The sequence below is a fragment of the Rhinolophus sinicus genome, linkage group LG15, assembly GCF_036562045.2.
Source record: "Rhinolophus sinicus isolate RSC01 linkage group LG15, ASM3656204v1, whole genome shotgun sequence".
In the NCBI taxonomy this organism is placed as follows: Eukaryota; Metazoa; Chordata; class Mammalia; order Chiroptera; family Rhinolophidae; genus Rhinolophus; species Rhinolophus sinicus.
The window spans coordinates 8,913,137-8,937,525 of NC_133764.1; the positions used below are offsets into that span (position 1 = coordinate 8,913,137).

At 43.2% G+C, this 24,389-nt stretch overlaps 1 protein-coding gene across 1 annotated transcript in view; it reads right to left on the reverse strand.

Moving 5' to 3' along the window:
- The window catches only part of GLP2R (glucagon like peptide 2 receptor), a 63,589-nt gene that overhangs the window by 15,688 nt on the left and 23,512 nt on the right, over nucleotides 1–24,389 (reverse strand). Inside the window, exons 5-10 of the mRNA XM_019755222.2 lie at nucleotides 21,962–22,068; nucleotides 19,760–19,913; nucleotides 17,925–18,084; nucleotides 16,817–16,877; nucleotides 15,557–15,626; nucleotides 3,519–3,607 (exon numbers count right to left, since the gene is read on the reverse strand). Coding sequence (XP_019610781.2) covers nucleotides 3,519–3,607; nucleotides 15,557–15,626; nucleotides 16,817–16,877; nucleotides 17,925–18,084; nucleotides 19,760–19,913; nucleotides 21,962–22,068 — 641 coding nt within the window. The remainder of the gene's footprint in view (nucleotides 1–3,518; nucleotides 3,608–15,556; nucleotides 15,627–16,816; nucleotides 16,878–17,924; nucleotides 18,085–19,759; nucleotides 19,914–21,961; nucleotides 22,069–24,389) is intronic.

The window sequence follows — 24,389 nt, forward strand, 5'->3', positions numbered from 1 at the left end:
CAGCCCTCCCAGAACTTGGAAATAGGGGAGGTTGCACTGCTTGGAGAGAAAAATGAGCAAGTGCATTCATCGCTGCTGTAGGACTCACCAGGGAGTAAAATAAGGTGGCCTGGGTGTGTTCTGAGAGACAAGGCCCTGATGTTTTGCTAGTTAATAAGCACTTGCAAATCAATTGTGCTGTGCTCTGCATGGAGAAAGAGTCAGTGTCCTGTGGGGTGGCCTGCAGGGCCTCTGGTCCCGCTCCCCACATAAGAACGCAGGACATGGTGAGGCCAAAAAGGAACACCCACGGAGCCAAAGATAGGGGAGTCATACCACTGTATTCTCTCTGGCAGCGGGGCGAGACACACGCAGTAGTAGTAGCCTCAGATCTGCAGTCTGCTATTCACTTCTCTGCCTGCCAACCAACCAACCAATCAACGCAGCCCCACAGTTACATCAGTAGCCAGTTGGCTAACCGGCCAGCCAATCACAGTTGATGGTCATTCACTACCCGAGCCAGCACCTCCCCACGCAAGGCGGAGAGCCTGGAAACTGCTCTCTGGGACTTTGTCCCTATAGTCAATAAACAGAAAGCAGATGGCCAACTAAAATGGCAGTAAGTATCACAAAGGAGCAGGAAGTTCTCAGTACGTATCCAGCCCTACCTGTGGAAACTCTGGGAAATGAACCTCCCTCACTCACCAGGCAGGTGGCACCACAGGGCAGTGGTGGTTTCTCAGGCCACTGTCAAGGATCCTTCATCACCAGTCACTCTACTTGACAACGTGATCACCAACAACATTCTGGTGACCACTTTGTATTTCTGGATCTTCTGGTGTCAATTTTATGAGGACTGAAGTTACTAGAAGGAACCCCCGCCCCACCCACACCTTCCACAGTCTCTAAGAATGAATACTTTTATAGTCTGGTTTACACATTAGTCTCTTGTGAGTTAAGTTGGCACCAGTCAGCCCTTCAAAGTCAGCCTCTTTGGAACACTCGGAGTTCCCCAATACAGTCCCCAGGTGGTGGCGAACTTGCCAAGATGAGGTGTCTCAGCTTGGGAGGCATCCAGGTAAGCATGTACCCAGGTTCCTCTTTTCAAGTTATTCCTCATACAAATATGGGGGAAAGGAAAAAGAAGTTTGCAGACACATTGCGTATGTCAGGCAGGTTACTCTTTTTCTCCCCTAAATAGCCATCTTAAATCATTGCTCAGCCATGAGGGATTCCCCAGTATCTTGATTTACTCTTCCCTAGATCACTGGGGTGTGCACACACGCTCCGGGGCTCTGCAAGGTGATCCATTTGTATTGGAAGAAAATATATTAAAAGGTAGAAGTGCTATATATATTGTTTGTACCTGTACTTTATACTTTTCTGTTTTTTGGTGTATGTTATAACGTATATATTAGTTCAGCAGACCATGTGTACATATGATGAGCGTCCGTCTCAAAATTTCTTTATTGATAGAGATGCATGATCAGAAAAGTTTGGAAACCACTATCTTGGATAAATCAAATGTTATCCCTTGGAAAATGGATATAAAGGCTGTTTAGAAATACATTTTCCGTGGCCTCACCAGAAAATTTCATACCTTATTCTCTAGAGCATCTATTCTAGTGGTCTCCTACTCTGGCTGTGTATCAGAATCTCCTGGAGATTTTGACTTGTAAGTAGTCTACGTGGTAGGGCTCCATCCCTTACCCTGAGTCAGAATACCAAGTGGAGGGCTCACCAGTGTGAGCTTTTGGCTGCTGTCAGGAGATGCTCAGGAGTGGCCAGGATGGGAAGCTATTATAAGAGCTGCTGTGGGTCTGGAGCATTGGGAGACCAAGTGGTACATGGTGGGCTTTGGGGGCACAAAGTAAAAGGGTTTAAGCTCTCAGTCTGCATGGATAGTGGTGCCTTGGCATCTGTCTGCATCCTGTTTCTGTCTTCTGGGTGTGCTGTTCTCTGCTGGGTTTCCAGGGTACCTGGGTTTCCCCCACATCTGGTTAGTGAGAGGACAGCCCTTCCAGAATAGACTCACACAGGGTAGACTACAGCAGCTCTACTCTTCACCTTGGACCTCTCCCCTCAGAGAGTGGTAAGAGAGGCTAAGCCTTGGGAACAGGGCCTAAGAAACTGTCAGCCACTTGGGGGCTCGGTCACAGGCCGCATGAAAGACAGCGAGGCTCCTTGTGATCTAGGCCAGCCCAAATGGCCCATGGCTAAGGATATTTGCAAAATATTTGGGCCAACTACAGTATATTTTTGCCCAGTCTGGAACTGTGCATGTTTATCCTTCTGACCTCCTGGAGGGAGCGAGGGTTTTAAGCAGATAAAATTTGGGGTCTGGAACCTGGGCAAATACCACCCACCACATCTGATTAGATTGGGACACCTGTATCTGTGACCTCCTTTTATCCTCATAACAAGCAGGAGGTGAGTCTGGTGTGGCACTCCTACTTGACACATCAGAAAACAGGCCCAGAAAGGCCGGTCAACTTGCCCAAGGTCAGTCGGTGAGCCTGGGGTCATGGCCAGCATCAGCCTTCCTAACTTGCTTTCCACACCAACATCCCAGTCCTTGGCAAGTTAGAATGTGTGCCCCTTGCAGACAGGACCCACATCATATTTACCTTTTGTTCTAAGCACAATGTCGGGCATATTGTAGGTATTCATTAAATGTTAGATCAATGGAAAAACTACCTTCCCAGCACACCTGGGTCAGGCCCCATTCTGGCCTTAGAGAGAGTGAGAAACAGAGCTATAGCTCTTCTCACTCACACCCCTGCCTCTGTCCTGCCATGTGGACTAAAAGACCTACCCTTAGAGCTACTCTTTTGGGTTAAAACACTCCTTTTCCAAGAGCCTGCTGAAGTAAACACATCCCACAGATAACAAAGACTAACTGAAAAAGGAAAGACGGATCCATTTATGTCATTCATGGATTCATCTGTTCATTCATTCATTTGTATTTACAGCATTGCACATCTCCATAAAGACTTCTAATCTGATAGAGTGAACTGGGATTATGGTCACTGGAAAGCAAGATGGACACAGCAAAGGCAAGTCACAAAGAAAGGATGACGGTCTGAAGAATGTATTTCCTTGGACTCCAAAAGTTTGTGGTCTCATTTTTCAAGGTCTCAAAAATACCAAATATTCTCTTATGAGTTATGAATATGTCTTTTATTTTGTTATCTCAAATTCCTCCCGAAGGAAGGCAACTATCTAACTTCCTGCACATGCCTCTTTCCTTTCCCTGTAAACCACTCATTCTTAGGAGCATTTTAGTTTCCTCCTGGGGGAATGTGTGTGCCCTTGATTACTCACCACTTACTTTATCTTCGTGGGGCCAGAAGGTCCTCACCATTGGCAAAAGCTTTACATGATCCTACGACCCTTCTTCAGAGGGACTCTCCCTGATACCCTTGTCTTAAAAGATAAACATACTAAGGCAACTCATGCTCCCCTTCCCAGGACATTAGCCAGAACTAGAAAGGGTCAAACAATCTTAAACTATTGGGTACTGACCTCAGACCACTCACCTGTATTTATAATCTCTGAAGCACATTTGATGGGCTTTGAGCTTAGAAATGAGAAGCTTGAGAATTTTCAGGAAGATGAAGAAATTGACCTTGAAAAAAAGCAGATATGGGTAAGTGATGGACTCCATATGGCAATGAATATCGAGGTCACCCTGGGCCTCACCATCAGATCCTTGTCCATATAAAGCAGGGGTGATTTGGCAGCCAGCCAGCCAGGTAGTAAGTGCTTGTAGTGCTCCCCACTCTCCCTAAGGTCATTTCAACTGAGAGCCTGGAAAGGATCCTGAAATGTCATTTAGTTTATTCTTCTGCCTCAGAAATTTTCATCACTACTGCCATCTGGGAAAGGCAGATGGACTCTTACATTATTATTATTAACTAACATTTATTGGGTACTTACCATGCCAGGCATTGGGCTAGCGTTCCATACATTATTTTATTTAATCCTCACAACAACACTCTGAGGAAGCCACACCATTTTTATGCCATGGTACAATGAGAAAATAGAGGCGCAGAGGGGACAAGTACAATTCTCAAGGTTACAAAGTTAGCTGGTAATTAAATCCAGATTTATCTGATTACAACCTTCCCTTCATTTAAACAGAATGCCACACTGCCTCCCTTCTGTAAAGAACGCCAACCTATTAGTGTCTAACTTGAGGTCCTGTTGCCGCCACGGAATTCCTGGAAAGCACATGTTCTCCACTCCCCAGACTACTTTCCACAATGGTCATGGACGGGGAAAATTCAGCTCTTCATTGTCAGCATTGGCAGAAATTTTAAAATGTGTCTTCAAAGTCTGTGACATCCCTCCCTTCAAAAGGCAGAGGCTAATTTCCCCCTTCCCTCTAGAATGCGAGCTAGATTTCGTTATTTGCTTCTAATGAAAAAAATATGGTGAAAGTAATGCTATGTGACTTCTAAGTATAGATCCTCAAAAAGATGGCTTCCATCTGTTTCTTTCTCCCTCTCTCTCTCTCCCCTCTTCCACTTTCTCCCATTGCTCACTCTGGGGAAAGCCAACTGCCATGTTGTGAGAACACTCAAGCAACCAATCGAGAGATCCACATGGGGGACTTGAATCCTTCTGCCAATAACCAGCACCGCTTGCCAGCCATGTGTGTCAGCCGCCTTGGAAACTGATCTTCTAGCCCTAGTCAAGTCTTCAGATGGCTGCAGCCCTGGCCAACATCTTGACAGCCACCTCATGCGCCAACATGAGAGGTAGAAGAGAGAGTGGTTGAGTGTGGTAGGGGTTGGAGAATGAGAACAAGGCTGGTGAGAAGTGATACTGAGGAAAGAGGGAGGACCACTTCCTGCAGTGCCTTTCCTGGTCATACTAAGGAGCTTGGGTTACCTTCTGAAAGCAATGGAGAACCAGTGATGGATTTTAAGCAGGCAATTGACCTGATCAGATATGTATCTCTGCATTTCAGAAAGGTCATTTTAGTAGGAATGTGGAGGGTGGTTTGGATAAAGGCAAGACTGGAGGAGGGGAGACAAGTTGCAGAGTTCCTGGGGTTGGATGATGGAGAAGTGGAGTAAAGCAACAGCCCTCGTACGTCAGTGATGGAGATGGATTCAAAATCATTAGGGAATTGAGTCAAATGACGTTTGTTACTTGTTGGATGTGGGGTTCAAAGATGACCCCAAAGTTTATCGGTAGATCTCAAATGTGTGGTAGTGCCATTCACCAAGAGAGTGACCACATGGAGGAGGAAGAGCGTGGGAGAGAGAAAGGGGAGGAGTCCAGCAACTTTGGATGCAAAAGATGTCCCAAAGCAGTGAGTTATTTATTTCTGGACCTGAGCAGAGAGGTCCTAGTTAGAGCATGGGGCCAATGGAGTAGGCAAGAATGTCTAGGGACAATGTGTAGACAGGGAGAAAAAGAGGGTTAAGAGAACCACCTTGTAACAAAGGGAAAGGTGGAGGAAGTAGAGACAACAAAGGAGATCGAGGAAGGGTAGCGAGTGCAGTTGGAGTGAATACAAGGAAATGGTATCCTGGTAGTTCATGACAGGAAGAATTTTAAGAAGGTTTAAATGCTACACAAAATTTAAGAAAATAAGACAGCATTTAGCAATAAGGAGCTCACCAAGAAAAGCTGCAATTCAGAAGGAAGCACAAGCCAGACTGCAGTACTTTGTTTTATGAATGAAACACCAAAGGCGGGAGATAGCCGGTGCAGACCACGTGTAAGAGGCTTGGCTGAGAAATGAAGCAGAATGACATAACAGTAGTTGACAAGGGATGCAGAATAGAAATAATGTCTCCCCATTTTTATTTGCAGGGATGGAAAAGGGTTTCACCATTGTTTTTAAAATGAAAAAGGCTTAAGCATGCCTCTATGCAACGGAGAAAGAGCTGATAGAGGCAGCGATCAGACGACAATGGAGTAGTCTCTACAGACATTAAGCCAACACAGTGCTAATGTTTCTGTCCAGAAACAAAACCCTTTACATATTGAAACACAAGCTGCAGAATACACATATACCTGTTATAACTTGCCTTGATGGCCTCAGGAGAATCAATGAGTAAAGTTAAAGGCTAGGGTTTTAGGCAAGAGGCTATTTATCCAATCTGCAAGCCAACAGGAATGATACAGATGCCCAGCCAAAGAATATTTAGTAACAGAACACTTAAACACAAAGTGTAACCAAGCAATTTATCCCTTTTAATGGGATATCTGTTTTTCATCACAAAGAGAAAACCTTGTGTCCTTGGCTTAGTGATTTGTTGAACTTGGGTATTTTTCTTACATAGTAAGCTTCACAGGAAGAAAGGCACATATTTCAACCAACTAATTTCAGTCAGAACTGTCTCCTAAGAAATGAAGGGTTCTAATAAACAGCATGTTGAGTCGCTGTTCTTTGTGTCTTCCAGAGACCAAACAGTAGAAAATAGGCGTCAACAAATGGGCCATTAGGAGGAAACATTTCTTGACTGCCATGGAATGAAACATCAGCCTGGTTTACCACGGAGCCCTGTTCTAGGCTTCCCGGAAGACGAAAGTCAGCAATCACATTTGGATGGTGCTATTCATCATTTGTGCACAAGCAGGAAAGGGGTTGAATGAAGAAATTTTTCAAGTACCCAGTCAACTCCTCTTGGAGTCTGAGACCAGAAGGGCGTTGCTTAGGACCCCAAACATATATGGCTCCCTTTACACCCTAAATGGTACAGAAGGCATTGTCAGATGTAATATTCTTGGTGATACTTCTTTGGTACCCCAGCTCCTGTGATCAGATCTGTGCCTACAGGTTGGCAGAGGTGATTGCCAGTATGGTGGGGGTTCATCTATCCCCAAACTCCTCTGACCTGCTAAATACCTACCTTTAGAACTACTCCATTGGGTTAAAACACTCTATCCCCAAGAGCACTGCTGGAAGGGTAAGGAGTGATTAGGAAAGAAGGGAAGGAGCTCTTTCTCTAGTTCTCATTCATTCATACATTTTTTACAAAAATGAAGAATTCAATAAATACCTATAATCTGACTTACTTTCATCATGGAAAGCAGATGATGAGATGCAGCAAAGTTAAGTTTTGATGAGGTGGGAAAATCCAGGGTATGGGGAAATTCCCACTGTAACTCTTCAGAGGAGGGGAGTATGTAGTGAGGAGATGTCTTGGGAAACCCAAGCAATAGAAATACACTGAGTTCCTGGTGAGGAAGAGGCCCTAAAAAGGGACAAAACCAGTGAAGACTAACTTTACTAATTTCTCAACTTTGTCAGGTTCTGGGCTTGTCAGAGAAGATTCAATAAGAGTGAATGAAGGTGAGGAGAAGTCAAGGTGGTGCAATAAATAAACGCTATGCCTGCCACCTCTTATGACCACATTAAAATCACAACTGAATTATAGAACAAACAACCTCTAGAATCATCTGAACACTAGCAGAACAGTATCCCTATAACTAAGGATATAAACAAAAGGCTACATCAATAATGGTAGGAGGGGCAGAGATGCGAAATGTGCTGACCCCAAACCCACAGGTAGTGGTTGAGCAGTGGGAGGGACACCTTGGTGGTGGAGGTGCCCCCTGAAGAGTGAGGGCTCCCAGCCCCACACCACATTCCCCAGCCCAGGAGTCCTGTGTCAGAAAGAGGAGTACTCACAACATCTGGCTGTGAAAATCAGCAAGGATTCCGTCAGTCCCAGTAAGACAGAAGGTAGCTGGAAACCCAGACATCCGCTTAAAGGGCCTGCATACAGACTGATTTGATTGCAAGCACTTACCCTAGGCTCTGGCAGAAGGGCAGCAACTCAAGAGGTGCCAGGGACACACAGAGAAAGACTGAGTTTGTGGCTTCAGGGCAAGGGCTACATGTGGAGCCCACCTCACATGTAGCCTACAAGTGGATGCGATCTTTCCTGTGTTGAGCCCTACCCTGCAAGGCCAAATCTGAGACGGCATTGGCTGGGTGAACTCCCTGGAACTCCGCCTCGCCCAGCTAGTTTGGAATCACTGGGGGTACTGTCAGCCCGTGGGCCACCAGCCCGGCCCTGCAAACTATGGAAGCCTCGGCATACTGGGAAACTTTCGGTCAGCCACTACTTGCACTGCACCCTTTTTTGGATGGCTGTTGGAGATATGCAGGCCCCAGGTGAGTGGGGGCTGCCCGCTGTGTTCTCTGAGTGTTTTGCAAAGTGGCCACAGGCTCAGCAGTGGCACAAGAACTGAGCCTGTGTTAACTTTGTGAAAACCACCAGTCGCACCCCTACTGACTCCCCCATCCCACCCAACTCAGGCAGCATCGCTGGGGGCACTGTCAGCACTAGGTTAACCAGCCTGGCCTGTGCACCTAAGGAGGCTCTTTCAGCAGCTGAGCCTTAAGAGCAGCCAGCAGGTGGCAACAGGCTTAGGGTTCTTTTGCTAAGCTGCCCCAGGCCTGATAATGGTGGCAGCCAGCCTCAGTTCACAGGCCACTCCCACACACCTCCCGGTTCAGCACAGGCACAACCAGCCACATATAGCTTTGCAGCTCCTACTAGGTAGCCCCAGGCCAGTCATAGCAAGGCTGAAATTAGCCTGCATGAAGCCCCTTCCAAGAGGTACCAGAACTAACATACCCAGAGGCCAGCTTTAGACCACATGAGAGTACTGCCTGACTAGCCCTACTAGTGGCACAGTGAAAGGGTGGTCTCAACAAGCACAAGAGCCCACTAGGGCAAATCCCTCTCTGAGACAGAGTTGAAAACACTGGTTATAAGAATGCTTAAGGAACTTAGTGAGAACTTCAGCAAAGAGAAAGTAAGCACAAAGTAGGATATAGAAACCATAAAAAAAGTCAAAAATAAAGAATACAATAACTGAAATGAAGAATACAGTAGAAGGAATCAGCAGCAGATTAGATGAAGCAGAGGATCGAATCAGCGATGTAGAAGACAAAGTAGCAGAAAACACCCAATTTGAAAACAACAATAACAAAAAAGAATTTTTAAAAAGGTAGTTTAAGAGACGTCTGGTATCAGGCATAAAAACATTCACATCATAGGAGTACCAGAAAAAAAAAAGAGGGAGCAAAGGATCAAGAACCTATCTGAAAAAATAATGACTGAAAACTTACCTAACTTGGCAAAGGAAATAGACTTACAAATCCAGAAAGTGCAGAGACTCTCAAATAAGATGAACACAAGCAGGCCCACACCAATCACAATTAAAATGGCAAAGGTTAAAGACAAAGGGAGAATCTCAAAATCAGCAAGAGAAAGACAATTAGTTACTTACAAGGGAGCTTCCAGAGACTGTCAGCTGATTTTTCAACAGAAACTTTGCAGGCCAGAATGGAGTGGCAAGAAATATTCAAAGTGATGAAAAGCAAGGCTCTACAACCAAGACTAATCTATACAGCAAGACTATCATTTAAAATTGAAGGATAGATAAAGTGCTTTGCAGACAAGAAAAAGCTAAAGGAATTCATTACCAACAAGCCAGTATTATAAGAAATGTTAAAGGGACTTCTTTAAGAAGAAGAAGGGGGAGGGGCAGCCAGATGGCTCAGTTAGTTAGAGGGTGAGTTCTGAACAACAGAGTTGTCGGTTTGATTCCCATATGGGCCAGTGAGCTGCACCCTCCACAACTGGATTGAAGACAACAAGCTGCCGCTGAGCTTCCGGAGGGGCAGGCGGATGGCTCAGTTGGTCAGTATTGTTAAGAGTGCAAGCTCTTAACAATAAGGTTGCTGGTTCAATTCCCACATGGGATGATGGACTGTGCCCCCTACAACTAAGATTGAAAACGGCGACTGGACTTGGAGATGAGCTGCGCTCTCCACAACTAGATTGAAAGACAATGACTTGGAGCTGATGGGCCCTGGAGAAACACACTGTTCCCCAATATTCCCCAATAAAAAAATAAATAAACAAAAGAAGAAGAGGGAAAACAAACAAATAAAAGAAGATAAAAAACGTGAATAATAAAATGTCAGTAACTATGTACCTGTAAATAATCATTTTAAATGTAAATGGATTAAATGCTCCAATCAAAAGACAGGGTAACTGAATGGATAAGAAAACAAGACCCATACATATACTGTCTACAAGAGACCCATCTCAGATGGAAAGATACACATAGACTGAAAGTAAAGAGGTGAAAAAAGATATTTTATGCAAATGGAAATTTTTTAAAAAACTGAGGTAGCAATACTTATATCAGACAAAATAGAATTTAAAATGAAGAGTATAAGAGGCAAAGAAGGACATTACATAATGATAAAGGGATCAATCCAACAAGAAGACATAACCCTAGTAAACATCTATGCACCCAACATAGGAGCACCTAAATATATAAAACAAATATTGACTAACATAAAGAGAGGGATCGACAATCATATAAAGGGACTTTAACACCCCATTGACACCAATGGACAGATCTTTCAGACAGAAAATCAGCAAGGAAACAGTGGCCTTAAATAACACACTAGACCAGATGGATTTAATTGATATTTTTAGGGCATTCTACCACAAAGCAGCAGAACATACATTCTTTTCAAGTGTACATTTTTCATAATAGATCACATATTAGGCCACAAAAGTAGTCTCAATAAGTTCAGGAAGATTGAGTCATATCAATCATCCTCTCTGACCATACTGGTATGAAACTAGAAATCAATTACAAAAAAAAAAAAAAAAAAAAAAAAAACCCTAAAAAAACACATGGAGGCTAAATAACATGCTACTAAACAATGAATTGATTAACAATGAGATCAAGGAAGAGCTCAGAAGATACCTTAAGACAAATGAAAATAAAAACATAATGGTCCCAAATCTATGGGATACAGAGAAAGCAGTCCTAAGATGGAAATTCATAGCAATGCAGGCCTACCTCAAGAATCAAGAAAATCCTCAAATAAACAATCTAATTTTACACCTAAGGGAACTGAAAAAAACAAAAACAAAACCATCAACAAACAAAGCTGAAAGTGAGTAGAAGAAAGGAAATAATAAAGATCAGAGTGGAGATAAACAAAATAGAGGATTAAAACAATGCAAAAGTTCAGTGAAACTAAGAGGTGGTTCTTTGAAAAGATAAACAAAATTGATAAACTTTTAATGAGACTCATAAAAAAAAAGAAGAGAATGGACCCAAATAAATAAAATTAGATATGGAAGAGGAGATGTGACAACTGACAGCACAGAAATGCAAAGGATTATAGGAAAATGTTATGAACATTTACATGCCAACAAATTGGACAATCTAGAAGAAATAGATAAAATCTTAGAAACATACAATCTTCCAAGACTGAATTAAGAAGAAACAGAAAATCTGAACCAACCAATTACTACAAATGAAATTGAATTGGTAATCAACAAGCTCCCAACAAACAAAAGTTGTGGACCAGATGGCTTCACAGGTGAATCTTACCAAACATTCAAAAAAGAATTAACACCTATTTTCCTCAAACTATTCCAAAAAATCCAAGAGGAGGGAAGGCTCCCAAACTCATTTTATGAGGCCACCATTACCTTGATTCCAAAACCAGACAAAGACATTACCAAAAAAAGAAAACTACAGGCCAATATCCCTGGAGAACACAGATGCAAAAAATTTCAACAAATATTAGCAAGCTGAATTCAGCAATACATTGAAAAGATCATGCACCACAATCAAGTGGGATTTATTCCTGGTATACAAGGTTGGTTCAATATCCACACATCAATTAATGTGATACACTGCATAAACAAAATGAAAGATAAAAACCATTTGATCATATCCACAGATGCAGGAAAAACATTTGACAAAATCCAGTCCCCATTTAACATAAAAACTTTCAACAAAGTGAGAATAGAGGGAACATATCTCAACATAATAAAGGCCATATATGATAAACCCACAGCTAACATCATACTCAATGGGGCAAGGCTCATAATACCAGCATGGGCCAGGGAGCTGTGTCCTACACAACTGGGCTGAAAAACAATGGCTTGAACCAGAGTCGGAAAGAGGGGAGGTGGAAGAAAGGGGGGGGAAAAAAGAAAGAAGAACAAAGCTGGAGGTATCATGCTACCTGATATCAAACTATACTACAAGGCCGTAGTAATCCAAAAAGCATGATATTGACATAAAAACAGACATATAGATCAATGGAACAGAATAACGAGCCCCAAAATAAACCCATGCCTACCTATATGGTCATTTAATCTATGACAAAAGAAGCAAGAATATACAATGGGGTAAAAACAGTCTATTCAATAAATAGTGCTGGGGAAACTGAACAGATACATGTAAAACAGGAAACTGGACAACCTTCTTACTCCATATACAAGAATAAACTCAAAATGGAATAAAGATTTAAATGCAAGATTCAAAACTATCAGAGGAGCATTCCAGGCAGAGGGACAAGGTGCGTAAAATATGAGGGGAGTGAAACACCAAGATGGATTTAGGAAACTGTGAATTTTTCCATATAAACACAGCATGGGTGCTTGTGGTGAGATTGCTAGGCAGGGAATGACAATTCTTACCACACTAAGGAGTTTAGAACAAGCCTGAGGGCCATAAGGAGCCATGAAAAAGTTGCAGACAGAACAGAGACTTAGTCAAATTTTGCTCAAGGAAGACCACTCTCATTGCAATACAGAGGATGGATTTCCAGGGGCAAGAATGAAAAAAAGGAGACCAAATAGGAGGGTTTTGAAGAAGTCTGCACAAGAAATCCCAAGAGGCTGCAGAAGAGTGGGATTAAGGAAAAGGAGACAGCTTGGAGAGATCTTTAGAGGAAGAATTGATAAGACTTGAAGTCTAAGTGGATATTGCAAGGAAGAAGGTTTCTGGCTTGGATGGCTGCTAGATGGATGGTGACACTTTGTGAGTGACACTGGGTGGGGCAAGAAGAGGAGGAGAAAGTATGGATGGGAGGATGAGTGAGCTAAAGTGACTGTGTCCATTTCTGTGGAGCTGGCCATGACTGGAGTTGTAGAAGCAACAGCATGTGAAGGTTATTTTGTGCAAGATGAGAAGATAAAGCAAATTCCCTTGTCCTCGTAGGACAGAATGTGGCTCCAGGAACTAAAAAACACCAGAAGAAACTAGCACAGAGATCATTCAGCCATGGATGGCCAAGCAGCAAGATCCAGAGCAGTGGTTCCAGCCTTGGCCATCCATTCGAATCCCTTAGAAGCTTTTAAAACTGCAACTTCCTAGGTCCTACCTCCAGAATTTCTGATGTAATCCTTGAACATGGGTATGAGCCACTGTGAAGTTTCGAATACACAGCCAGCTTTGAGACCCACTGGTGTGTGGACAAAGAGCTTCACAGACTATCCTGAGCACCTGAAGCCTGGGAATCTTGACACAATGCAGATTCTGATTCAGCAGGTCTGGAGCGGGGCCTGAGAACCTGGATTTATAACAAGCACTCAGGTGACTATACTTTCAGCAGTAAGAGTGTAAAAAAATGTTCTCAATTCTTGCTGCATATTAGGACCCCAGGGCTACATCTGAGATCAATGAAATTCAAATCCCTGGGGGTGAAACCCAAGCAAAAAACACCCAAGTGATTCCAAGAGCAACCAAGATTGAGAACCATTGATGAAGCCTCTAGAAGACTGCAGGATAAATTAGGGGTCCAGCTGGAGTGAGCCTGAGTTCCACCCTAGGGAGAGCCTGCTGGCCTCCATCCTGATTTACTCTGTCTGGTTAGTGAGAACCTTCCAGTGTCCAGTGTGGGTCACAATTGTTCACTGAATAAGTTTATGGAGAGCCTGCGCTATGGCTGGGCTGAAAGCTTGGATGAATAGAACATGAGGCTTACAGTCACAGAGACAGGTTTTAGACAACTGCTTACAATCAGGGGCTGTATCAAAAGTCTGTACAGGATTCTGGAAGGGCATAAAAGAGTGTGACCATTTCTACTTATGTGAGGTGGGTGTTCAGGTACAGTGGCCAGGCGGACAAGGTGGCAGAGAGAAGGAGCTCAAATCCAAGGAGTATCTGAAGCAAAGTACTAACGCAGGAAAAGCCTGCAGCAGTCAGTACTCCAGGCACCTGGGCTGGAGGCTAGAAATATTTGTGGGGCAGCAGCACAGTGTTGTGGTTAAAGGTCTCAATGCCATCCAGTCAGACCCTTTGGGCTGAGATCTGGTGACCCCACTTACTGGCTCTGTGACTTTAGCCAAGTAACTTCTTATCTTCTCAGTGTCCTCACCAATAAGAGAAACAAAATTGGCACCTACCTCTGGGGTTTGTTGGGAAGATTAAATGAGTATATATACACAAAGTATTTAGAATGATGCTGGGATGTAGGAGTCACTCAATAAATGTTACTGGACAGACATGGAGGTGCCTGGCCAGGAGGTGGGTGCTGGGATCACAGCTGGGCAGTGTGGATGGAGAGGAGAAGATTGTGGACAAGTGAGAGACAGGGTGGGGGTGAGGCAGGGTTCATGATGCCACACTTCGGATGTACGGGGTCAGGTTTCACTTTGAGCACTCAGCCTCAGTTATGCATGGAAGGACCAGAGGGGAGATAACCAGGAGCACACGTGCCACCACTCAGGGTAGATGTGATGCAGGCCTCACAGTCATCAAGAGCATCTCTGCACTCGGTTTTCCTGCCATTTTTCCAAATGTTTTGCCCTCCCCGTCACACCCGGGTCTGGGCAGAGTTGCCTTCTATCATGGAAAAATATTGACATTCTATAAAAACAAGCTTTTTCTTTCATACAACCACAAACATATTATTTACATAAAATGGCAAACATTGAATGCCCGACAATCCCTCGGAAAAGAGAGTGGACAGAGCATGGATGGCAGTGCCTGGCTGGTGCGCATCCAGAAGGGATGACCCTATGTCTAGATGGAAAGACTTCCTTCCTTCGGGATCTTGTTAATTCTTCCAACAGTATGCTAACTCCCTGTCCCTTCCCCCAGCTTAATGGGCAGATTTCATTCTCACACACTATTGTCTAAAGGAGTTTTAAGACTCTGGGTCAAGCAGTCCCTTCCCAGCCCCCAAATTCTGGGGCACGTGGAATAAAGGCCCTTCCTTCTCAGGACCTCAGAGTAATGTTATCTCCTGAATCTAACCCCCATCACAGCTTTGGGTTATATTTATTATATGTTTTGCTTCTCTAAAAGAATCTTCCTTAGTCTCTCCTCCCCCCGCACCTCCCCCCCGCCCCAACGCCGCTAATGGTGTTAAAATCCAAGTCAATAGCTTTGCTCTCCCTGGGCTGATCCATGACTAAAGTTGCCTGTATCCCCAGGACCTTGTACACATCACAGCCATTCAGTGCAGGGTCACTGAGCTGACTACAGGTTTTTATACATAGTTTCAAGACCCAAAGAGAAGGAGGCTGTTAGTATAACCCTGAATTTAGGTCTTGAACTGGAACAAGAGAATTTCCTAACTTGTTCCTTCTCATTCAGCAGACCTTACTTACAGCTCAGCATCTCCTTCTCAAGGGACCTGGCCCAGGCTCATTCTGAGCCAGAGGATTAGGTGGAGGCAGGAGGGGGGTGGGGGTGAAGGCAGGGGTGGAGTCCTCCGCAGCTGCTGAGCTCAGAGAGAAAAAAGGGTGGGTGGGATGGTCCTTACCGCCACACAAAGCAGCATGGGTCCTCGGATGATCCACCAGATTTTCTTATTCCTGTTGGTTCCCCAGCACCTACAACAAAGAGCAGGCAGTAGAAGAAGACTTAGAATTGAGGTAAGGTCCAATGTAAAAGCATCATGCCCTCTGGAAGAAGGATACTCACACTCAAGATTCACTTTCCACCCATCGTTCTCCTGAGAAGTGGGAGAGAAGGGGGAGAACTCAAATCCCTTCCTGTTTGTATGGTACTCCTGACTTTTCTTACAATTAAGGTGCTCTTCAGTGCTAACAGCTTGGTGTGTATCCTTACACACTTTTCTTCATGTTCATATAAATATAAATTTTTAGTTACATAGGGGACATTTTGGTGGTGATTATTTGGAGGACAAAAATGGGATCGCATAATATATGTTATTCAGCAACAGGCTTAACAACCTGCTGTTGAGATTCAGCCCTAGAAACCAAAAGCTATAGAACTAATCCATTTTCTCAGTCGTCTCATAATATTCCACAATACAGGTATGCTGCAACTTGTTCATTGATTCCCTGTTGATGGATGTTCAGGGTTTTTTGTTTGGCTAGAGGTTTTTCGGTTTTATTTTATAAACTGAGATATAATTGGCATATATCATTATATTTATACAGGTACAACATAATGACTCAATATACACATATACTGTGAAATGATCATCACAGTAAGTTTAGTGAACATCCATCACCACACGTAGTCATGCAGTTTTCCTTGTGATGAGAAATTTTAAGACTCACCCTCTTGGCAACTCTCAAATATACAATATAGTATTATTAACTACAGTCACCATGCTGTACATTACTTCTCCAGGACTTACTTATTTATAACTGTAAGTTTGTACCTTTTCATCACTTCCACCCATTTTGTTTTGCTTTTTCTCCCCCTCACTGTGAATGACAATGCAATAACCATTCTTGCACCTATATCCTTACATATGTATGCACCAAATTTTTATGCTAATTTTGTGCTAATTGGCATATGTAAGTAAATTAGTAAGCTAATTACTATAAGCATAAGTTTTCATTATTTTAATCTACATTCCTAAGTATATTCTAGATGGCCAAAATGGAAGGGAGTGGATAGTCTCTTCAGGAAATGATATGTATATATGTGTAGGTATACACATACCTTGTATTCACAGGTATGCCTAAATACAAAATATCCTTGTATTTAGGCATACCTGTGAATTACCGGCTCATGGAAGTGAGAAAACAGGTAGGTTAGTACCTACCCTGTGTTCTCCAACTGTGCCCGGGCGATACTCCACGGTACAACAAACAGCAATGGGAAGGCTGGGGAGAGACGAGGGAAAGGTAGTTAGGAGCTGATTGGCCAAACCTGCCTGCCTCCCACCCCAGCCTAATGGGCAAAGCACACACAGCTGATTAAAACTTATAAAAGCCCAAACATCATAGAATTGCAGACTGAAAACTGGAGACCTAGGGTGGCACAGAGCCCATCCATTGTTTTACTGTCAGACAAACCAGGAAGTGGAGAGGAGAACGGACTTGCCACATGTCATAAACAGCTTAGAGTAAATTCAAAGATATTAACCAAAACCTTCTGAATTGTAGACCAAGCTTATTTCTTCTGTATCCTATAGTCTCAAATTATCCAAAAGGTTGTGACAACAGGGATTCCAGACATCATCATAAAGACTGAGTTAGTGTTATGGTTTGTGTACCCCCCAGATTAACATGTTGAAGTCCTAACCCCCAACATGATGATATTTGGAGATGAGCCCTTTGGAGGCAACTGGGTTTGGAAGAGGTCGGGGTGGGGTGGGGGTGCCATCATGATGGGATTAATGTCCTTATGAAAAGAGGCCATAGAGCCGCTTTCTCTCTCTTGTACTCTCTCTCTCCCTCTACCATGCGAGGTCCCAGCGAGAACACAGCTATCTGACAGTCAGGGAGCGGGCTCTCACCGTGCTGGCATCCTGATCTCAGACTTGCCAGCCTACGCAACTGTGAGAGGTAAATGTCTGTTGTATAAGCCATGTCGTCTATGGTCTTTTGTTACGACAGCCACAGCAGACCAATATAGTTGGGGACAGAGTAGGACAAATGTCATCTGATGCTAACAAAAACCTTCTCAATTTTGGAATGTGTGCATTGGGTCTATGGCACTTGTGTGTGCATACATGTCTGTGTCGTGAACACACACACACACACACACACACAGACACACACACCTCTCTTCAGAGTCACTTGTCATTGAAGAATTCTGTCCTAGAAGCCTCCCTCCAGTTAGGTCTCTAACTCTGACCAAAGGCTCCATTGGGCTTCCACATTATGAAGGGTCCCCAGGGAAAGAGGCCGGGGGTTCAGGTCACTCACCCCACCCCACCAGCAGGTATCTGGGCCAGAGCCGCCTCTCAGGATGCACTATGGGCTCCAGCAGCGTGTGGAGGTAAAGGCCTTCCACCAGAAGCCATGAGTAATTAGCAGCCACGAAGTAGTGCAGGAGAACCTGGGCTGAGCGGCAGGAGGCGGACATCTGCACAGAACAGAGCACTTGAAGGTGAGTTTCTGCGTTCCTCGGACCTGGGCCCCAAGAGGGTGGAGAAGGGCCTCCCTACGTACAATACCTCCCTCTTTGCTTCCCTTTCTCCCAAATCCTTGCTGATCATCTCAGAGAGGTTGACAACAATATCAAAATGTGAAGGAGGGCTTCACGTAGGTTTCAAAGCCCAGCCTCTTCCTTGACATCATAAATATTTTTAGACCAACAAAACCAGAGAGAATTTATCATCAGCAACTTCCCTTAAGGAAACACTAAACAGTATGTTCTTTGATCTTAGTTCAAATAAGCTAGAAGTCAATAACCAAAAAATCTTCATTTGGACTAAAGATGAGGAAATGAACTTGAAATGAACTTCTTAATAACCCCTGAATCAAAGGAGAAATGATAATAGAAATTAGAACTTATTTCTGAATTGAATGAAAGGAAAATTCTGCATATCAAAATTTGTGCTATGCAGTTAATACCCCCCTTAGAATGAAATTTATAGCCTTAAATGCATTAATTTAAAAAGAGAAAGGCTGAAAATCAATTATCTTAAATATCATGTCAGAAAATAAAACAGCAAATTAGACCCAAAGAAAGTACATGGAAAAAATAATAGAGATGAAAGCAGAAATTAATGAAATCGAGAATATAAAATAAAGAGAATAAATAATGCCAAAAATTTGTTCTTTGAAAAATCCAACAAAACTGAGAAACTTCTGGCAAGGATGATTAAGGGAGGAAAAAGAGAGTGAAGGTACAAATACTCAGTATCAGGAATCAAAAAAGGAACACCACCATAGATGAAATAGATCTTAAAAAGACCTTAAGAGACTATGAACAATATTATGCCAGTAAATTTCAAATGTTATATGAGGTAGACAAATTCCTAGAAAAACACAAGTTACCTAGTGACATGAGAAGAAACAGAAAATCTGAATGTAAGAGTCATAAATAATCCATAATAAAAAGCTTCTCAATAAAGAAAACTCTGGGCCCAAATGATTTCATTGGTAAAATCTATCAAACATTTAAGGAAGAAGTAATACCCATCTTAAATAAATTCTTCCAGAGAATAGAGAAAGAGGGAACAAGTCTTATTTGCTTTGAGAGATTAGCATAAACTTTATCCAAAAACTTAACAAAGGCATTGCAAGAAAAGAAAATTATTCATGAATGTAGATGAGAAAATGCTAAATAAAACACAGTATTAACAAATAGAATCCAGCGATATAGGAGGAAGAATAATATATCAGAACCTACTTGGGTTTATTCCAGGAATGCAAGTTTAATTTAACAGGTTACTACATTCATTATGAACAGGATAAAAGAAACATCATCTCAACTGATGCAGATTTCAGTGTGGAAAAGCTTTGATGCTTATGGAAAATAGCAATAATATAAAAGGTTGATCTGGTTCAATCTTTTTTTTTACAGATGAAGAAATTTCCCAAGCAAGGACCGTTGAGTAACCCCACAGTGAACTCTTCTGATGCTGGTTTCCTTCACCTGCCCTATTCTTGTGAGGGTTTTTTGTTTTTAAAGTCGGCTGATGCATCTCTAACTACCCCTTTGTACCTCTCTTCCCCTCCCCAGCCCCACCTTCCTGCTCTAATGACCTGTTCTGACCCACCGGGTGGGAAGCCAATAGGAAGGAAGGACGCACCTCGGACACGTAGGATATCCACTCTTTCTCATTGTCGGGCCTCTTGGAGTAAGACTTGTAGAAGATGATGTCCTTCACCAGCACAGCCACAGCTCTCAGGATGAAAGAAGCAAACAAATTCATGTGGATGTAGTTGCGTGTGCAGTGGAGTTTCCTGTGCAAGGAGAAAACCGAGTGACCTCCCTCAGGAAAGAATGGCTCAAACTAACAAGTGTGTGTCTGAAACGCTTGTGTATCTACCACTGAAGGGCAGAGGTTTGTCATGAAGGCTGCAGAGCTGGATGGCTGGGTTATGTGATCTTACTCTTCTGTGCTTCATTCTCCTCCTGGGGTAATAATACCTAAAATCTATACAACATGTTCAACATGCCGGGCTATATTTCAAACCATTCACAGGTAGAGGTACTTACGGGTATCTTTACTCCTTACAACCACTGAAGGAGTAGATACATTATTATCCTGCTTTTACAAATGGGGTAATTGAGGCAGAAAGGTAAAGTGCCCTGTCCAAAGTCCCAGAGCAGTAAATGGCAGGTTGGGACCCAGAAATTCTGAAGCCCAAATATGACTCTCTGGGGCTCTACTGACTGTGAGAACATGATCACTTACTTCAAAGGGTTGCGGTGAGAACTCAATTAGTTAACGGGTGAAAAGTGCTCACACAGTACCTGGCACATAGTAAGTGCCCAGAAAATGTCAGCTCCCGTTACCTCTCCCCCACCCACCTGGAGCTTCCTGCAGGCTCTTTTTTGTACCAGTGGATGTAAAACTGTGCTGTCTCTGTAGCTGAAAGGACCTTCTTCCATCACTCTGCTCTTACCCTGCCTGGGCCCCTGTGCAGCACATTTCTAGTCCTGCCTTGCTTTAGAGCTATTATATTTTAAATTCTGAATAAAGATTTGAAGCAGGTCCTTCTGTTTTATGATTTATGCATCGTTCTCCCTAACTAAACTGGGATTACTCAAGGGCAGCGACTGGGTGTTTCTCCTCCCAGTGCCTGAGGCACTATGCACACTTGATTGACTGAGGCTCTGCTAGTTACTTCCTGCAGGGTTGGGCAGTTATTTTCTCCTCTCTTGTTTATGAGACTTTGAGAAGGTGAGCAGAGGAGGTCGCCGAAAGCAGTGGAAACAGGCTGTGCAATTCTCCCATTGTTCGAGAAGTTCTCTCCCCATGGGGTAGATGATCATGACGCTGCTCCAGGAGCCATAGATCGTCCTGGGATTGAGGGGCAGGTAGGGCCAGACCTGGGGCTAAAAGAGCCCAGTGGGGGAGCTGCTCTGGAAATGGCACCCAGGTCTCCATGGCCCCGTCCAGGTCTCCTGCTTCCGTGCTGAGTGCTCATTCTGCCACATTATATACTCAGTTATGTTCCTGACCGAGAGACAGCCTCGAAGGGCTCCCTAGTGGGTCTATAAATATCTCATTTGGGTGATTTCTAAAAAAGTGATTTAGTAAAATGTCCCCAGGCTTTGGATTCTGAGAGTATTAGGGAGAGAAAATGCTCAGGCTCTATGCTTCCTGATTGTCGTCCTGGCTCCTTCACTCACCAGCTGTGTGATCTTGGGCAAGTTGCTTGATCTCTCCATATTTTAGTTAACTCACTTATAAAATGGGGGTAATAATAACGCTAATCTCCTAGGATGAAAATTAATCTTTATTCTGATTAGGATGAGACTTAATTACTTAATGCACGTAACGTGCTTAGACCAGTGCCTGGCTCTGAGAAAGGACTCAAATGATTGACAGCTAATTGGAATCGCAGGGCCCTAGATTGAAATCCCAGCTCTACCACTCACTAATTTGCTTTGGGGGAAGTTTCTTAATCTCTTCTGTAAAAACAATGTCTCTGGTAGAGTTATGGTGAGAATGGGCTGTGGTAGTAATGGGTGTGATTAGAAATTTAGAGCAGGGCCTGGCACACGGGAGCTTATCTAATCCAGAAGAAGCAAAAGCAGATATAGGACTCCCAGATTCCAATTCTCACTGTGCTTTGTGACCTGGGGTGACTCAGTGCCTCTCACAGGACTCTGATATCCTTTATCCCTTCATCTGCCAAATAGGATGGATGGACCGGGGACTCTTCCAGCTCTGATGAGCTGTGACATCATCTAGCCCAGTCTTCTACTGCCTTCAAGAGGTAGCCAATGAGCAAATTCCAGGGTACATGCCTGGACACCCACCAGCAGAAGTTCCACTCACCGAAGAAACAAGAGGAGGGTGAGAGCCAGGAGGAGGGAGACAATTGAGAGGGAGTACCCCACGGTGTATAACATCTGCAAGGTCGACAGCAAGGCATGGTGTTCCACCTGAACACAGAGGAAGAGACATGACCACCAAGCTAGGCACCTATGGTCTCCCAGCTCCATGCCCATGACCTCCAAGGCTCTAGGCATGCATCCCCAGCCCAGCATTGGTGCACCTAGATTCACAATAATATAGAAAAAGTGTGCCCAGGACAAAAGTGTGTCTTGGAAACGAGCACAGATTCTTTGGTCTTGGGCATGCTGTCCCTAGAGTGTAGGGGTCCCTCTCTCTGGAAGATGGGGCCAGGTTTCCAACTGGATGTCTCCTCCTAAAATAACTTTTCATAGATGACCTCTTAGACAAAAACCTAATGAAACACTGGAATATTTTCTCAGAGTCCCAGGATAGCCTGATTATGAAGAGAGAATAATTTACTGAAAATTGTGTTTTATTAAGTGTGGTTCTCCAATGGAATCTCATTTCCTCATTTAATTCCTCCTGCATTCGAGGTGTGATCAAATAATACATTGAGTATTTAAATAAAAAAGTTTATTACTGTAAAACACACATTGTCATTAATCCCCCTCACATCGAACACATTTATCTCATCGTTCTTGCCACTTTCTGAATCAGTTCTGGAAGTCCTCTTTCGTGAGTGTCTTTAGTTGCGCTGTCATGGCTGCCTCGATGTCCTGAATCGATTCAAAACGTTTAGCTTTCATGGACATTTTGACTTCGGGGAAGAGCCAGAAGTCACACGGTGCCAGATACGGTGAATAAGGTGGATGAGGACACACCGTAATGTTTTTATTTGACAGAAATTGTCTACCAGAAGCAAAGTGTGACATGTAGCCTTTCCATTATGATCACAAAATATGGTAAATGCTGCTGCTGAGTGCCATCCAATGGAAAGGCATGGATCTTCAATATGGGAAGTGGTGTGTGGAACCTTAGTAACAGTGTGTGACAAGTTTCAACTTGTTTAGTGTAGTCAGTAGGGTGAGAGCTATGGTTGAGAGAAGGTGTGTTTTAAAGTGTGCCGTAAATCATCCTCCATTAAGACAATGCTTCTTGTCACACATCGCTTCTGGTATATGGCAATTTCTTTCCAATAAAAATGTTACGGTGTGTCCTCATCCACCTTATTCACCAGGTCTGGCACCATGCCGCTTCTGTCTCTTCCCCAAAGTCAAAACGTCCATGAAAGGTAAACTTTTTGACTCGATTCAGGATATTGGTGCAGCCAGGACAGCACAACTGAAGATACTCATGAAAGAGGACTTCCAGAACTGCTTCAGAAAGTGGCAAGAATGATAGGATAAATGTGTTCAAACTAAGAGGGAATATTTTGAGGGAGATTAATGGCAATGTGTCTTTTACTGTAATATTTTTTTATTTAAACATTCATCATAGTTTTTTTATCCCACCGTGTATCACCATCAAGATTATGTTTCTAAATAAATTTTTGTAGAAGAAACCACAGTAAAAAAATTTCTTACTAAATTATGTCTTAAACTTCTCTGCATAAGTTTTATCAACTCTACTGAAGTAAAAGTGGTATACAGTAAACTGCACATATTTAAAGTATAAACCTTGATGAATTTGAACATGAATATATCTGTGATTTTGTTTCCACATTCAAAATAATGAACATTTCCATTACCTCCCCAAAGGTTCCTTATGATACTTTGTGATACATTTCTTCTCACTACCCCCTGCCAACCTATGCTGAAGCAAATACTGTTCTGCTTTCTGTCATTAGAGATTAGCTTGCATTTTATAAAATTTTGTATAAATGGAATGTTGTTTCTTGCTTGTTTGTTTTTAAAGATTTTATTGGGGAAGGGGAACAGGACTTTATTGGGGAACAGTGTGAACTTCCAGGACTTTTTTTTCCAAGTCAAGTTGTTATCCTTTCAGTCTTAGTTGTGGAGGGCGCAGCTCAGCTCCAGGTCCAGTTGCGGTTGCTAGTTGCAGTGGGCAGAGCCCACCATCCCTTGCGGGACTCAAGGAATTGAACTGGCAACCTTGTGGTTGAGAGCCCACTGGCCCATGTGGGAATTGAACCGGCAGCCTTCAGAGTTAGGTGCATGGAGCTCTAACCGCCTGAGCCACCGGGCCGGCCCTATAAATGGAATGTTTTGATATGTACTCTTGTTTTGTCAGACTTATTTTCCTCAGAATAATTATTTTGAGATTCATGCATGTCATAGAATGTATCAATAGTTCATTCTCCTTTTATTGCTGAATAGTATTCCATTGTGAATATACCACAATTTCTTTATCCACTCACCTATTAATGGACATGTGGATTGTTTTCAAAGTTTGGCATTCATAAATAAAGCTGATATGAAAATTTCTGTTCAAGTTTTTATGTGGACAT